This window comes from Prionailurus viverrinus, chromosome B1 (assembly GCF_022837055.1).
Source record: "Prionailurus viverrinus isolate Anna chromosome B1, UM_Priviv_1.0, whole genome shotgun sequence".
Taxonomy (NCBI): domain Eukaryota; kingdom Metazoa; phylum Chordata; class Mammalia; order Carnivora; family Felidae; genus Prionailurus; species Prionailurus viverrinus.
The window spans coordinates 55,605,913-55,622,094 of record NC_062564.1 but is presented as its reverse complement, the minus strand read 5'-3'; the positions used below and the strand labels follow the sequence as shown (position 1 = coordinate 55,622,094).

Genomic DNA, 16,182 nt, shown 5'->3' with positions numbered 1-16,182 from the left:
CTTCCTATCCGTTTCCTCAGGAAAAGCTGAGTCCCTTTTTTAGGACTCACCTGTTAGGTTTGACCCTCCCAAGATAATCTCCTTTTGATTAACTCAAGGTCAACTAAAGTGGGACAATAATCATATCTGCAAAATCCCTTCACCTTTGTCACATAACGTCACCTAATTGCAGATGTGAAATCCATCATATTCACAGTTTGTAGCACACACAAAGCAAGGAGATTATAAAAGGACATGTATACCACGGTGTGAGATTTGGGAGGGAAAGAGGGGAGGGGGGGTTAGCGAGGAGCATCTCAGAATTCTGCCTATCATGCTGCCCAATGACCACAGAATAGAGAAAACTTTCAAAAGGCAATCTCCAAAACATAAAGAACCAAATGCTATCAGTTTCTTACAAATCTTTAAAGAATGCATACTGCAATGTTTTCCAAAAACCATTCTTCAATATTAGAAAAGAAAGAAATCTTTACAATTCATTATTAAATTAATATATAATATTGACAGCATATTGATAGCAAATTCTGACCAAGATAGCATAAAATGATAGAGAAATACACATATTTTACTTGTAAATATTAACATTAAAAACTAATAATAGATAAAGAAGGTGTGGTATACATATACAATGGAGTATTACTCGGCAATCAAAACGAATGAAATCTTGCCATTTGCAACTACGTGGATGGAACTGGAGGGTATTATGCCAAGTGAAATTAGTCAGTCAGAGAAAGACAAAAATCATATCACTTCACTCATAGGAGGACTTTAAGAGACAAAACAGATGAACATAAGGGAAGGGAAATAAAAATAATATAAAAACAGGGAGGGGGGAGAAACAGAAGAGATTCATAAATATGGAAAACAAACTGAGGGTTACTGGAGGGGTTGTGGGAGAATGGGTAAGGGGCACTAAGAAATCGACTCCTGAAATCATTGTTGCACGATATGCTAATTAATTTGGATGTAAATTTAAAAAAATTAAAAATTAAATTAAAATAAATAAATAAATAAATAACTACTAATAAAAGCTCACACAATGGGGTAGCTATTCAAAGATTAATACACCAAAATAAGTGTATCTTTGATGGATGTGTTTCAATATTGGGATATGTATTAACGTAATTCAACTTGAGTGCATTTTATTTTATTTTGTTCTATGTTATTTTATTTTATTTTATGTTATTTTATTTTATTTTGTTTTGTTTTGCTTTATTTATTCTTATTTTATATTATTTTTGTGGTCTTTGTAGAAAAACGAAATTTATTTTGAAGTTGTGCTGGTCACAATTATTTGGTATAAACTATTCATTGTTTTTTTTCACATTTTTTAAAATATAATTTATTGTCAAATTGCTTTCATAGGGTGATGGTCATCTCCATAGGTAATATAGAGGAATTTAATAAACTTTTGCACTCCACATTTGAACAAAATACTTAATACTTAGCAAGATTAAATGTAAATGCATATTTGTAAAATGGATGTATCTCAACTTAAAAACCATCAGCTAGCTTAAAGAGAAACCTCTAGGAATTAAATTACTATTTAATATCATTTAATATTATTCTAGAGATAGCAGGCAATTCCATTAGGTAAGAAATGATATAAGAAATATAAAAATTGGAAAGGAGGAGTGAAATTTTTCATTAACTGCAGATAATATTACCCTATATCTACCTGAACAATGCAAGGGAAATCGACTAGGAAAATACTATAAACAATAAGAAATTTAGTAAGTTGCCTGGGTAAAATATTTATGTGGGGTGTGTGTGTATATGTGTGTGTGTGTGTGTGTAAATACATAAAAAACAGTAGCCTTTATATATATAAACAACCCCAAAAGAAGATACCATTTATAATAGTAGGGAAAAAGACAGCTAGAAATAAACAAGAAATGTCCTAGTCCTGATGAAGAAAGATTATAATGCTGCTGAGAGACATATAAAGACTCAAAGACATGAAATTCATAAAGAAGACAATTCTCCCCAAGCATGCTCATAAATTTAATCTCAGCAAAAGTGGTAACATGAGTTTTATTGGGGGGTGGCTAGACAGAGTGCTTCTACTTTATAAGTCAAAACAGATAAACAGAATAATGAGAAAAGTTCTGGAGAAACAATGATAGAGGGTTAATCACAGCTGATAATAAAATACATAATAAAATTTGCATGAATAAACAGAGATATCTTTGGCACAGAATTTAAATAAATTCAGATAAATATGGGAATTTAGTATAAGATAGGCTTAACATTTCAAATCAAGAGGAAGATGGTTGATTTCTGAGTAAATAGTATCGGACAACTACTCTTCTGGAGAAAAAAAAATTAAATTGGATCCCTATAGAACACTTCATACAAAAATAGATCCCAAGGAGATAAATCTTTTTTTTTTTTAATGTTTATTTATTTTTGAGAGAGAGACAGACAGACAGGGCACAAGCGGGGTAGGTGCAGAGAGAGAGACAGGCAAAATCTAAAGTAGGCTCCAGGCTCTGAGCTCTCAACACAGATCCCGACCAAGGCCTCAAACTCAGGAACTGAGAAATCATGACCTGAGCTGAAGTTGGATGTTCAGCCACCCAGGAGCCCCTAGAAGATGAATTATTTTAAGCATTAAAAATGAAAATGCGTAAGAACTACAAAAATCCTGGAAGAACTGGAATGGGGAAGGCCTCCTCAATGTGACTTTAAAAAACAAAAAATCCACTAGAAGCAATGAAAGGAAAGATTAATTCATCCACATAAAAATTCTGCACCTGGGTGGTTCAGTCAATTAAGCATCAGATTCTGGATCCCAGCTCAGGTCATGATCTCACAGTCTTTGTGGGTTCAAGCCCCGCATTCAGCTCTGTGCTAACAGTGTGGAGCCTTCTTGGGATTATCTCTCTCCCTCTCTCTCTCTCTCTCTCTCTGCCCCGCCCCCACTCACACTCTTTCTCTCTCTCAAAATAAATAAACGTTTTAAAAATTCTGCAAGGAAGAAACACACGAAAGACAAATGGCAATCTGAGCAAAATTATTTGCAACTAATACCCTTAATACAGAAAGATCAACTACAAATCAATATGATTAAAGTTTTGAAAAGCCAAATAATAAAAATATTGAGACCGCTCACAGAAAGGACATACAAATGACTCTTAAATATCAAAAGTTATTCATTTTCAATTATGACAAGAAAAATGTAAATTAAAACTCTAATGATATCTTTTTCACCTATTAGATTGGCAACAATCTAAACTTTGATAACACAACACGTTGTCAGAGTGAAGGAAGAGACACTCTCAAACGCGGCCAATTACAGTAATGAAACGTTATATGCCCTCTTTAGGAGCAGTTAGAAACAATCTTACAAAATGTTTAACGTGCCTCCGTGTTAACCCAATTTCATTTCTATTCTCATGACCCACAGCGAGATTCACACATGTATTCAACAACACACATACAAAGATGTTTATCTCAACTTGTTTTTGTTGATGAAAAAGAGGAAAACTTAAGTGTCCATAAGAGACTGGTTAATTATTATCTAGTTACAATGTGGACTTTAAATAAAACGCAACAGCTTTATTTTTACTATTAGGTGGGGGGATGGGTTGGATGAGTTACACTGTTTAAAGGCCCCCCATTTCTACCACGTTAAGCTTGGTACCTGACTGGGTACCCATATACGGTCTCTTTGGGTTTTCATAGGCCCTTCACGTTGTTACTCTCTGAGTGAAGAAGGTTTAGATTGGGTGGTCAGAGCTTTAATGGTACGGTGGTGAGCATAGATTGGGTGGTCAGAAAGAACTTTAAAATACATCCAAATCTGCCTTAATATGTGAATATATATTGGGGTGCCTGGGTGGCTCAGTTGGTTGGGCGTCCGACTTCGGCTCAGGTCATGATCTCACTGTTTGTGGGTTCGAGCCCTGAGTCGGCTCTGTGCTGACAGCTTGGAGCCTAGAGCCTGCTTCAGATTCTCTCTCTCTCTCTCTCTCTCTCTCTCTCTCTCTCTCAAAAATAAATAGACATTAAAAAAATTTTTTTAAATATGTGAATATATATTTACATGGATGTTAGAACTGCTTACGTACAAACTCTAGAGACAAATCCAGGTACAGATAGACCAAGATTTCTGAGCTAAAGCAAAGACATTGGTTCACTTGAAAACCCTTGAACAAAGAGAATCTGCAATTCGTGCAGTGGTGTTCTCAGTCTTGGCCTCCCTTCCATACGTAGGTCTGGACTGCAGGGAGGTTCATTTCCCTCTTCCTCTCACTCCTTCAGCCTTGAGTGTCTCCTAGCCAGCCGCCACCATGCCACTGCTCGCGGCAAATGCCCCGTGTATACATGACTCACTGATTAGATTCTTAGGAGAAATTACAGAATAATGACACAACAGCATCCCAGAGAAGGTTTTTCTCCCCAGGTGACTGTCCCCAAGCCAGTCCTTCTGTCCCCCAGTGCCCATGCTTGTTAATCTCCATACCCTTGGTTCCCAGGACTTAGCATCTAGTCCAGCAGCAAAAAAACCCTATAGTTTTAATTAATAAGCATTTCTCACTTTCTCCATAGTTGTCTAAAAGTACAAAAAACTCCAAGGGTGTTGAATTTATACTCCTGAAATTGTTTATTTGCCTCCCTAGAAGGCACAACTCAATCTCATTTTAGAAATGCACTCTTTTTCCCTTAAGCCACCTCTATATAAACTATCATGACAACGCTTTGTACAAATGGTTTTGTTAGAAATAAATTCAGGCTTATAAAGTGTGCTCATTAGAAATCCTTTTTATGCCAAGGATGATTCTAAAATATTTTATATACCTTCTCATTGCTTTTATGAGACAGTATATTAGAGGTCTCTTCTTACTTTCAAGCCTGCAAAGTACCTCAAAGTATAGTTGCGGTTTATATCTAAAGTGTGACAGAAGCCTTTTTATGGCACACTATACCTTCAGATACACAAGAAAATATCTAGAGTTGTTCCTATGGGGTTTTTTCCTACAATATTTAGCCTAGGTGACATAAAAATAACCATTTTAATTCAACATGCCCAGAATTGATCTTCCAAAGAAAATATTAAAATGACTCTAAACTCATTCAGAAACTCAAAGATAAACAGAAACAGCTGTTAAATGTCTCGCACGCTAGTCTGAGATTCATTTCAATTACCCGACAAAAGGTACCTCAGGTGTAACAGAGCATTTTCAAGTTAAATTTTATGTCCATTAGATACAAACCTAGCGGCAAGTCTGAATTCCTTCCAGTTGTTACTTCCTTTATGTCTGATGGCATTTTCCTAATTCCCTGTTTAATTTTATTTTAGCTTTTATAGATGGTTGTAAAGTGGGCAAAATATAACAATTTACACAGCATTCAGTACCTGTGTTAAGGTCAATTTGACTTCCTGCTGAAATTGTTTTCTAATACAGACATTTTGTTCAAGTTTTTGTATTTTTCTGGCCACCATTCTTCCCTAAGAAGAAAAATTAAATACAGTGTAATCACTGCAATTCTTCTGGTGTGTAAATCTATATAAAGCAAGTCACCTTGCCCCCCAGCTCAAAAGGCATATGTATAGAAAGTAGGCAAAAAAATCTCTCCTTATGATTCTCAAGCCCTTCACCCCAAATCTCAGTAACAATACCATAGACAGCCTCAAAGTATATATACACATTGACTGTACAGATATAAAAATTTGTTTTCTATATTCAATATTTTCTATATTCTACATGAGGGTCCACAACCTACAACATGCAACATCAATTGACCCACAACTTCCCTCCTCTTCTCTAAAACTGTGAGAGTGACAACTGAGAATACAATCTCTACCTCTCTCGCACATGCACATTCACAGACTTGCGTGTTGTCATATGCCCTGACCCCTCTAAGAGTGATCAGCATGTGTATAGACAACAACCACCCCATAGAGACCCAAAATACCAGAAGAATAAAGGTGGGCCATATCATGTATGGTATGTATATCTTGTGACCACCATTCTTGAGTACTATTATGGGCCACATAAGGGTACTATGTGAATTATTTGGTCCTTACAACCACCTCATGAAGGAAACATATGACCCCAGCTTGATAGAAGATGACAAGAAGACTCAGAAAAGGGGAGAAAACCTGCTCAATTCAAAGCCCTGTGTGTGTGTGTGTTCTTTCCACTGTTCCAGATCATAAAAGTGTATCAATTTCTCTCCCAAGATAAAAATAACATGCAAATGCCACTACGAACCTTTAGGAGTGCTCACATTTTTTTTGATGACATTTCTTCATATTGAATATTACTTTAAAAAAATGAATTGCCTATCCGCTGAAGCTTAGAAGAACTTTGGCTTTGCAAAAGTTTTTGTTTCAATGACAGTTCCTCCGAGTAGCTTTTGACTAATGTGCTAGTTTCAAAGTACACCCTTGACACTCTTAGACTTTCAAACTGTCACTATTCAAAAAGAGAGGGTGTTTTTTTGCTTTGTTTTGGTTTTTTTTTTAATTTTTTTTTCAACGTTTTTTATTTATTTTTGGGACAGAGAGAGACAGAGCATGAACGGGGGAGGGGCAGAGAGAGAGGGAGACACAGAATCGGAAACAGGCTCCAGGCTCCGAGCCATCAGCCCAGAGCCTGACGCGGGGCTCGAACTCCCGGACCGCGAGATCGTGACCTGGCTGAAGTCGGACGCTTAACCGACTGCGCCACCCAGGCGTCCCTGGTTTGGGTTTTTTGATACTTCACCTTACTAGAAGACAGAAACCCAACTCAGCCTAACTTAGACGTAAGGGGAAATTGGAGAGAACACTCATGAAAACAATCCAAAAAAGTCAAGGAAATGGGTGAGCCCCTGGGAGGCCTGGAAATAAGGCCTCAAATACTGCTAGAAACCTTTCTTTGAAGATCTCCTCTTTGTCTCTCTCAGCTTTACTCCCTCCAACAGACTCTGCTTCCACCGCTCAGACTTGGCCTCTGGAAGCTCTCTCTGGCTTTTATTTTCTGCTTCACTACCAGAGAGGTAGTTCCAGTCTAATGAAACCTCAAGGAAGAAGTTCAGTTCAGTCATGTTCCTGCCCCTGCCATGAGGAAGGTATTATGATTGACAAGCCAACTACATGGCCAAGGAAAAGCACATGTTTGGACAGTTCCCCAAAAGAAAAAAAGTTGCTGTTCTAATATAGAAAGCCAATTTTTAAAAGTTTTGAAAGAACTTGTATTTGTTTTTAGCAGATGGTGAATCCAGAAAATTTAAGCAGTAGACAAAATCAGGAGACATACGGAAATAATGATAAAAAGCAAACAGTTTGCCTCTAATGCACCTTCTAAGCTGTAGAATAATGAATTAAGGGAAATGAGGGATTTTGTCCTTAGCCATAATATTTTACCTACAAAAGCACTTTTAAGATGTTCACTTGTTTTTCTTTCTTCTCCAAGACTTAATGTTTTAAGAAACCGATAAGTGATGCATCTTGGGGGTTTTGCTCCAGTCCCTACCCTAATCACTGTTTTTAAGACTGCTACGCGCGACTGCAAAATATGAACACTGCATCTTCAAAGCAACGATCTGAACAACGTACCCTCTGACGTCCTGCCATCCCTACCCAGGCCTCTTAAAAGCTCATTAAGTGCAAAATAGTTTGGCTACAATCTTTTTTATACGGACATGACAGAGCTTTTCTTACTTTGAAGAAATCCTAAGCAGATGGTTCAAGAAATGAGAGCTTCTCCCCTGAGACTAGAAACTACCATGTCCTCATTAAAGACTGTAGATACATTTACCAATTTCTGCTTTCATTATATTCTGATCAACAAATAGAAAAGGGGGGGTGAGAAAGGTCAAAACAAGCTGCTCTTTTTTTTTCCTCCTGATCTCACAGAATAACCTCAAAGCCCAAGTTTTCTAAGAATACAGCAAAGCAATGGTGCGTATGGGTATGTCTCCCCTAAATCAAGTCAAACGAAAGATGCAGTTTTTATTACATCTAGCCCAGAAGAATAGTTTAATGACAGACATGGTGTTTTTCGATATCTGCACACCAAAGCTTTTTAGGTTAACAATTAATATTTTAATTCCTAGATAAATGGTAGTGAGCGACTATTTACTCTTGAGAAGGTCTTCAAACTTAGCCCATCCAAGACCTACCGTACAATTAGAGAGTGATTTTCCAGTCCCAGAAATAGAATTACTTGTTTGTAAATAGTATGTTGTATTTTTAACATTAGCCATTTCTTTATTTTATAATAATCTAGATATGAATGAAAATAAGCTCAAGAGAGCTTATTACCTTGAAATTCGTATTTGAGTATGCTAGAGATCACAGCTGTTGTTTTTTAATGGCAACTAAATGGTGGAGTATCGTTAAACAACAATTGTCTGGAATTAACCTCACTTTATACCAATAGACCAGTAATTTGTTTATTCAATAGATACAGAGCACCAACTATGTGTCAGGCATTGTCCGAGGTGCTTAGACTATATCACACAATAAAAGACACAAAGACCCTTGCCTTTTTGGGACAGAGGCAGACAAGTAACAACATAATAAGTAAGTGAGTTATCTCCTGAGTTAGAAAGTGGTAAGTGCTGGTAGGACAGAGAAGGAGTGAAGAAGACTCAGGGTGCAGGATAAGAGGATGTTTGGGGCAAGAGGATTAAAGCTAAGACTTGAAAGAGAGGAGAGGAGGGATTTAGCCATGCGGAGTTCTGGAAGACAATTTCAGACCGAGGGAACAGCCAGTACGAATGCCCTAAGGTAGAAGGGTATCTGGCATGTTGGAGGGATAGAAAAGAAGCCAAATGGCTTGAGCAGAGAGAGGCATGGGAAGAAGAGTAGGAAATAAGGTTAGAGAGATAGCAGGTTTTGGATTGAATGGACAAATAAATAATTTTGAGAATTTAGATCACCGCTTCCATGTATATATTATGTTTCATATTATACCCGATAATAATATTCCCTTACTATCCTCCTGACAATCAATTTCTTACTGAGTCTGATTTCATATTTCACATGACTGGTATAATTGTATGATTCCATTTAATTTAACATCCTCTATGTCTAAATTCCAGTTTGTGACCGAGAGTGAAAAGTGATTTTAAAAAATAAGGCAAGCATTCAATTATTCAGTCAATTTGAAATACATTACGGAAAAAAATGCTCCGTGCTCATTCATGAGTAAAATAACATTGCTTTACAATATTTATGTTGTCAAAGGAAGACACAGTATTTATACATTTAAAACACTTCTCCAAGAATTAAATGCTTTAAGCATGACAATGCCATAGTTTTGGTTTGTGTTTTAAGAAATCATCACATGATACTACCAGGAAGTGTCTTTTAAAAATTTAAACCACATCTTTCAGAACAGATAAAGAATTTGATAAACGCCAACACAGCTGTGCTCTCTTAAAGAACTATGTTGTCACACGGTCACCTAAACACATCTCTCTAGCATGTTAGGATGTGCACGCTTCTGCTTCTACTGAAATAGGCACTGTTATTGGAAGATGGAACAAAATAAAGAAGTGTTTGGTGAGGTCCATAGTATAGAACCAAAAAAAGTCTAAGATTAGAGACAATTGACTTGGTGTGTTTATGATGAAAAGCAAGTTGGCCCTGAGCTCGTAAGAAGCAACACTAAATTGGAAAAGCATAAGTAAAAGTGTAAGTGTAGTGGAAATAGAGGTGATCACACTCAATTATTCAATAAATATTTATTATTTACTATGTGCTAAGCCCTTCACTAGTAGCTGGCGATATAATAAAATAGTAATATAGTAAAACAGTCATGGAACTATTAGTCTAGTGAGGGGAGACCGACACTAAGCAAACCATTACGCAAACACACAAATCCTTTAACTACAGTTACTGTCTCTACTTGAAAGAAACTGTTCAGAATTTTGAATTGGTCACATATCATGGCTCCAACATAGTGAACAAGACTGGCATATGGTAAATGCTCGCTATGTATTTGTTTATTCACTCAGTTAATGAATTATGTGACAGGGAAGTACAGGATGGAAATGGGAGCATAAAACAGGAGTCCTAACCAAATCCGGGGACTCACTGGTGACAGTGAAGCTGAAAAATGGAAAATAAATAGGAAATAGACAAAGGATTGGAAAGAAGGGAAAGGGCAAGAGGGAGGGGAGAATTCCTTTAGAGACAACAATTTATGGCAGCAAGCCCTGAGGAAGGAAACTCAGTGCTTCTTAAGGAATTAAAAATAGCCCGGGGCGCCTGGGTGGCGCAGTCGGTTAAGCGTCCGACTTCAGCCAGGTCACGATCTCGCGGTCCGTGAGTTCGAGCCCCGCGTCGGGCTCTGGGCTGATGGCTCGGAGCCTGGAGCCTGTTTCCGATTCTGTGTCTCCCTCTCTCTCTGACCCTCCCCCGTCCATGCTCTGTCTCTCTCTGTCCCCCAAAAAATAAATAAACTTTGAAAAAAAAATTAAAAAAAAAAAAAAAAAGGAATTAAAAATAGCCCAAGAGAGTCATGATCTCATGGTTCCTGAGTTCCGCATTAGGCTCGCGGAAGTCAGCAAAGAGCCCGCCTCTGATCCTCTGTCCCCCTCCTCCCTGCCCCTTTCCCACAGGTTCTCACTCTCTCGCTTTCTCTCTCACTCTGTCAAAATAAATAAATGAATTTTTAAAAATATCCTTTAAGCCCACAGAGAGTCTGTGTAAGGAATCTCCTAGCCCACACATACTCTCTCTGGGCTATTTTCAATTCCTTATTTGTGTTGGGAGTGGGGAGGGGGGAAGTAGGGACAGGAGAGAGTGACTGACAGACACATAAGCAAGGGGTCGATAATGCAAGGCCTTGGAGACTTTATGGAGAAGTAGTGACTTGACCTTAACAGCAGTAACAAACACTGAAGGATTTTAAATGGAGGTGTGACAGATTCATATTTGTAAGTGGTCATAGTAGCAATATGGAGAAATACATTTTAGAATTCTATAGTTGCCTTAACACGCAATTTAGCATAAAAGAAAATCTGGGGGCACCTGGGTGGCTCAGTCAGTTAAGCATCTAACTCTTGATCTCAGCTCAGATCTTGATCCAGAAAAAAAAAAAAATCTGAGAAGTTTCCTGAATTTGACTTAACTGTAAAGAAAAATTTCTGATGGGAAGAATCTTAAAAATAAGAGTAGGCGATCAATGGAAAACATGAATTTTGATTCATTGGAGACTGTGGCCGGCAGAATTCTGAGATGACCCTCTTCCTTGCTTTACTCCCACAATTATGTTACATTACAGAGCAAAGAAATTTGGCAAACGTAATTCAGTTTACTAATCAGTTCACATAGTTTTTAGAACTATGGTCCTGGTGGCTTAACCTTATCACATGAGCCTTTCAAAAGCCCAGAGTTTTCTCCAGCTGGTAGCACAAGAAGTCAGAAAGATTTAAAGTGTAAAGACTATTCTATGTGACGGAGGTTAACCATCGCTGGCATGGAGAGTTCATGGGCCAAAAAACAGCAGTGTCTAGTCATCCGCCAGGAAGAAAATGGGGGTCCCAGTCCTACAACTGCAAGGAACTGAATTCTGCCAACAATCTAAATGAACCTGGAAGCAGATACTTCCCCAGAGGTTCCAGTTAAGAGCTTAGCCCAGCAGCCACTTAGATTTCAGCCCTGTGAGACTCCAGGCAGAGAACCCAGCTGAGCCCACATGGACTTCTGACCCACAGAACTGGGAGACCATAATAAATGAGTGTTGTTTTCAGCCATTACGTTTGTGGTAATTTGTTACACACCGTTATAAAACTTTTGCAGATATCTTTAAAAACCAGATTATAGTGACCCTCTGAACAGAATTAGTTAGAATTTCCTTTCTGTGTGTCCAATAGGTTATTTTGACATATCTTAGAAAGGAAGGTAATCATGATTTATTTCACTTTCTATTGTGGCAATTCTTACTCTGGCAAAATCTCTCCTAAGGTATTTAGTCTACTTCTACCTACTTTCTACCTATTCTAGAAGACCATATGAACCAAAAAAAAAAAAAAAAAGTAGATTAACGTCAGAGGATGTAAAGAATTACCTGGGCCTTGTCCCTTCACCTTACACTCATTTGTCACCATGTCCTAGTCCTACAGGAGAGATTGGCCATCTCCACCAACTGATGAGAGTAATAAAGCCACCTTTTTTTCATGATACATAAATACCCATGCCAACAAATCAGTATTTCCCAGCTAAGATGATAATATGACAAAAAGACTTCTTTGCCTTGACACTTGTTTACCTTTGACCAAGAAAGACTGACATTTGATTACACACAGGACTAACATTCTCTGCCCTCCAATTGCCCACCCATTCATCTTTTGTATATTGCTTCCAAATATTACCTCTTTAAAATGCAGAAATAATAAAAGGAAATAATCTCTCAGATAACTACATCCACTATATTTGATCTAAGATGTCAGAATAGACAGGGGAAAAAAAGTTCATTAGAGCAGACCAACTCCTATAAAAAATCCCAAAATCTTGGTAACGACCTCAGCTGTCTTTGCCAACAATTTGTTTAACACAGGTTCACTGCAGGAACTTCACAAGCCAAATAGAATACAGGATAATATCTCTTAATGAGTCAATGAAGAAATAGCATACTGCAAATCAATGACAGATTAATCACACTATTGTTCTAGGCAAGGGGACATGAGAGGAATGAAGTCCAAATTTAGTTGAGGTATACCTTTATAGGAGAGATGGCTTAGCCACCCTTGGACTGACATCAGCAGCCAGGTCCCCTGTTACTAGAGCACATTGCTGGGGGACAAGGGTGCCAGTCTTGACGGGCAAGAAGATTTTCAAGGGCTGCTGCAAGGCTTTAGCCACTGCTGGTAAAAGAGTCACCTTTACCGTGGCAGGAGCTACTTGCCCCAAGGTCTTAGGAGAGCTATTTTCAATGAGCCAAGAGTTGCCTTGCCCAAACATGACACTCTCAGTCCACACAAACTCTCGATATTTATAGTCAAAAGGCCGCCTATCATTGTTGCTTCTTCATATGCTATGTTCATAAGCCCCTAGTGAGGCCCCTCAGCAGCTGAACTACTGAGCTCTTTTCGGTGAGAACAGATGAGATGATGACATTCTGACGCCATTTACTCCATCTTGTATCAAAACAAATTTACCTCTAAAATAACCTCTTTTTTTCTCCTTATCATAAACAAGTGGATTCAAACAACTTTCTTAAGTCATAAACAGTGAATTTGAAATCACGCCAATACATGACAGGTACCAAGTTTACATTGTAGAGGAGTATGTGCAGTGGGAGATAGTATGGTGTCCAGTTTTGGAAAATACAATCTCCCACAAAGTCTATCTTAGAATCACTGAATTTCAGTGTTCCAAAGGACTTTGTAACTTAAAAAATGGCAGCCAGCAAACCATGGTCCTTTGCCTGTTTTATTGAAATATAGCTAGCCATACTAGGGTTGCTTTTCCAAGAGAAACCATATGACCTGAAAAGCCCAAAGTATTTATTTTGACTTTTACAGATGAAGTTTGCTGACTATAGGTAGAATATTGATCAAATATATGGACACTGGAGTTAGACTGCTAGCATTCAAATCTCCATTCTGCAGGATGGCCAGTTACGTGGCTTTGGGCAAGTTACTCAGCCTCTAAACTACCACTCTCACAGCTATCTAATTGGGGGAAATAGTAAAATCTGTCATTGAGTTTTGAAGATTAAAAAAGGGCACAATACACACTAATAAATGCTAACTCTTATTATTAGGATTATCTTAAAATATCAGCTAGGTCAACTGTCCACCCAAAGTTACATATTTGTCTCCAAAGTGTCTTCTACTACAGATTTCAACACATCTAGTGAGGCAGGAAGCTCATTTAATCATTCTGTTAGAAACTTCTTCCTTCCACTGTATTGAAATCTGCCTTTTTATAGCTCGATGCTATTAATCCGATCTCCTTGAGGTGCTACAGCACATCTCCTCCAAATACTAGGATCTTCAAATATTTGAGAAAGGTTTCCCTGAATTTTATCTTATCAAGACTACATATCCTCCAGTTCTTTTCATTATTTCTTCTAAAACACAGTTTGTATCTCTTTCTCACTTTGGTAATTCTTTTCAGAAGGAAATACAAAGTATTTACCTAGAAATTAGCATAAGACTTCAGACAGATAGATTCACACCCTTACTCCCCAAACTCTCCATATTATGTTGGTGATGTATGTTTTATGCTACTTAGTCTTTTTCCATTCCATCCAGTTCTGGAAGTGTTGATATTTTTAGATACAAAGACCTTACGTTTGCCTTTTTTATGTGTAATCTAATATAGCTTCAGTCTCTCCACATCTTTCCAGATGTTGGTACTATTGTTTAGAATGTTCACTACCCCTACCAGCTTCATATCATCTTTGCATACTTCTGATGTCTTGATTTAAAAGATGAGTAAATATCCCATTACATTAAAATTGATACTATGGATAGTCCTGAACTCATTTAGAGCAACTGAGTATTGTTTTAGTAATTGAATTGCCTTTGCCCTTGGACTTCTATCACCCTAATCACTGTATATTTACTAGTCTTGCTTGGGGGTCATTCCTTTTAGTGAAAGAAGTTGGAAGCAAATGTAAGCTAAGACATAAACAGCTTTCTTTCTCTCTTTCAATATTACACTTTAAGACAGGCTGTGTATCTGTATTAGTCAGGGTGCTCCAGAGAAACGGAACCAACAGCATATGGATATATTAAGAGAGAGAGATTTATTTTACAGAACTGGTTCATGTGATTGAAGAGGCATGGTAAGTCTAAAACCTGCAAGGTAGACTGGCAGACTGAAGATCCAAGGAAGAGTTGCAGTTCAAGTCCACAAGCAGTCAACTAGCAGAATTCCTTCTTGCTAGGGGGAGGTCAGTCTTGGTTCCATGAGGGTCTTCAATTCCTTGGATAAGCTACATTACAGAAGATATAATGCTTTACTCAAAGTCCAATTTAAATGTTAATCTCATCCCCCCCCCAAAAAAAACCCAAAGAAACAACAATAACAACAAAAAAACACCTCCATAGAAACATCCAGAATAATGTTTGACCAAATATCTGGGCACTGTGGTGCAACCAAGTGACATATTAAATTAACCATTATAGTATCTAAGTCTTTTTAATCTTTTTCTTGAAATGAAAATAGATAAAAGTCTAGCATATATTAAGCCTGTATTTTTATTGTCATAATTTGTCCTTTAATAGTTAAGTACACTGTTACATGAAACTGTGATTAAGTGTGTGACTAAGTGAATATTCATGATAAAAAATAACCCATTAAATTTTGTTACCACATATAAGTACAATATTTTAACATATACCTTGAGTTTAATACTTCCTGAGTCCACATCAATAACCAATTGTTTTTTGTACCTAAGAAAAGATCCAGGGTAGGAGAAAATAGAATGCAACAATGATTTTTAAGATGAGCTTTCCTGGAAGTTTCAAAATGTGGATGTCACTTAAAGTATGGATATGTCTCCATTCTTTAATTCATTCACCTATTTTTAAAATTCCATTTTTTTATGTTTTAAAATTTTGAAATGGCATTTAAATTCCAATGCTATTTCTTCAAATGATTTCACAAGATTGTCAAAACAAATAGCTATATAAATGAGAAGATGTCTAAGCATTAAATGTCAGCGCACACAATGTTTGTGAACAAATTCTACTAGAATAGAAAAATGCCAACATGCTATCTATGGAAATTAGACTTTACTAAACTCATATTTTGGTTCTAAACTTTTATGAATCTAGGTTTTGAAAAATGTGAGGTCTTTTTCTTGGTTAACTATTTATGATAAATAGAAATTATTAATTTAGAGATTTTGAGCAATTATAAGATTGTTTATGAATTCTACTAAGAATTCCTTTTTTTCACATGAATTGTACTGTTCTCTTTTGTTATACTTTTAAATTTCCTTTCTTTAGGTTTGGATGTGTGGAGGAGAAATGTTTGATGTCCCATGTTCTAGAGTTGGTCATATCTACAGAAAGTATGTCCCTTATAAAGTTCCATCTGGGACCAGCCTGGCAAGAGTGAGTAACTGGGGATCAAAATAAGTTGGGCTTTACATGGCTTCCTGTAGGCAGCAGACCAAGCAGCCTCCTACGTCGTATAATTTGTGACATAGACTGACAGGCACAGTCTGTTAGAAACAACTGACCGAAATAAAAACTGCACCACTTACCATTCCATTTGGC

The 16,182-nt window shown here is 37.2% G+C and overlaps 1 protein-coding gene across 1 annotated transcript in view; it reads left to right on the top strand.

Moving 5' to 3' along the window:
* The window catches only part of GALNTL6 (polypeptide N-acetylgalactosaminyltransferase like 6), a 1,204,077-nt gene that overhangs the window by 1,079,987 nt on the left and 107,908 nt on the right, over positions 1-16,182 (top strand). Inside the window, exon 8 of the mRNA XM_047854813.1 lies at positions 15,910-16,017. Within this exon, the coding sequence (XP_047710769.1) occupies positions 15,910-16,017 (108 nt within the window). The remainder of the gene's footprint in view (positions 1-15,909; positions 16,018-16,182) is intronic.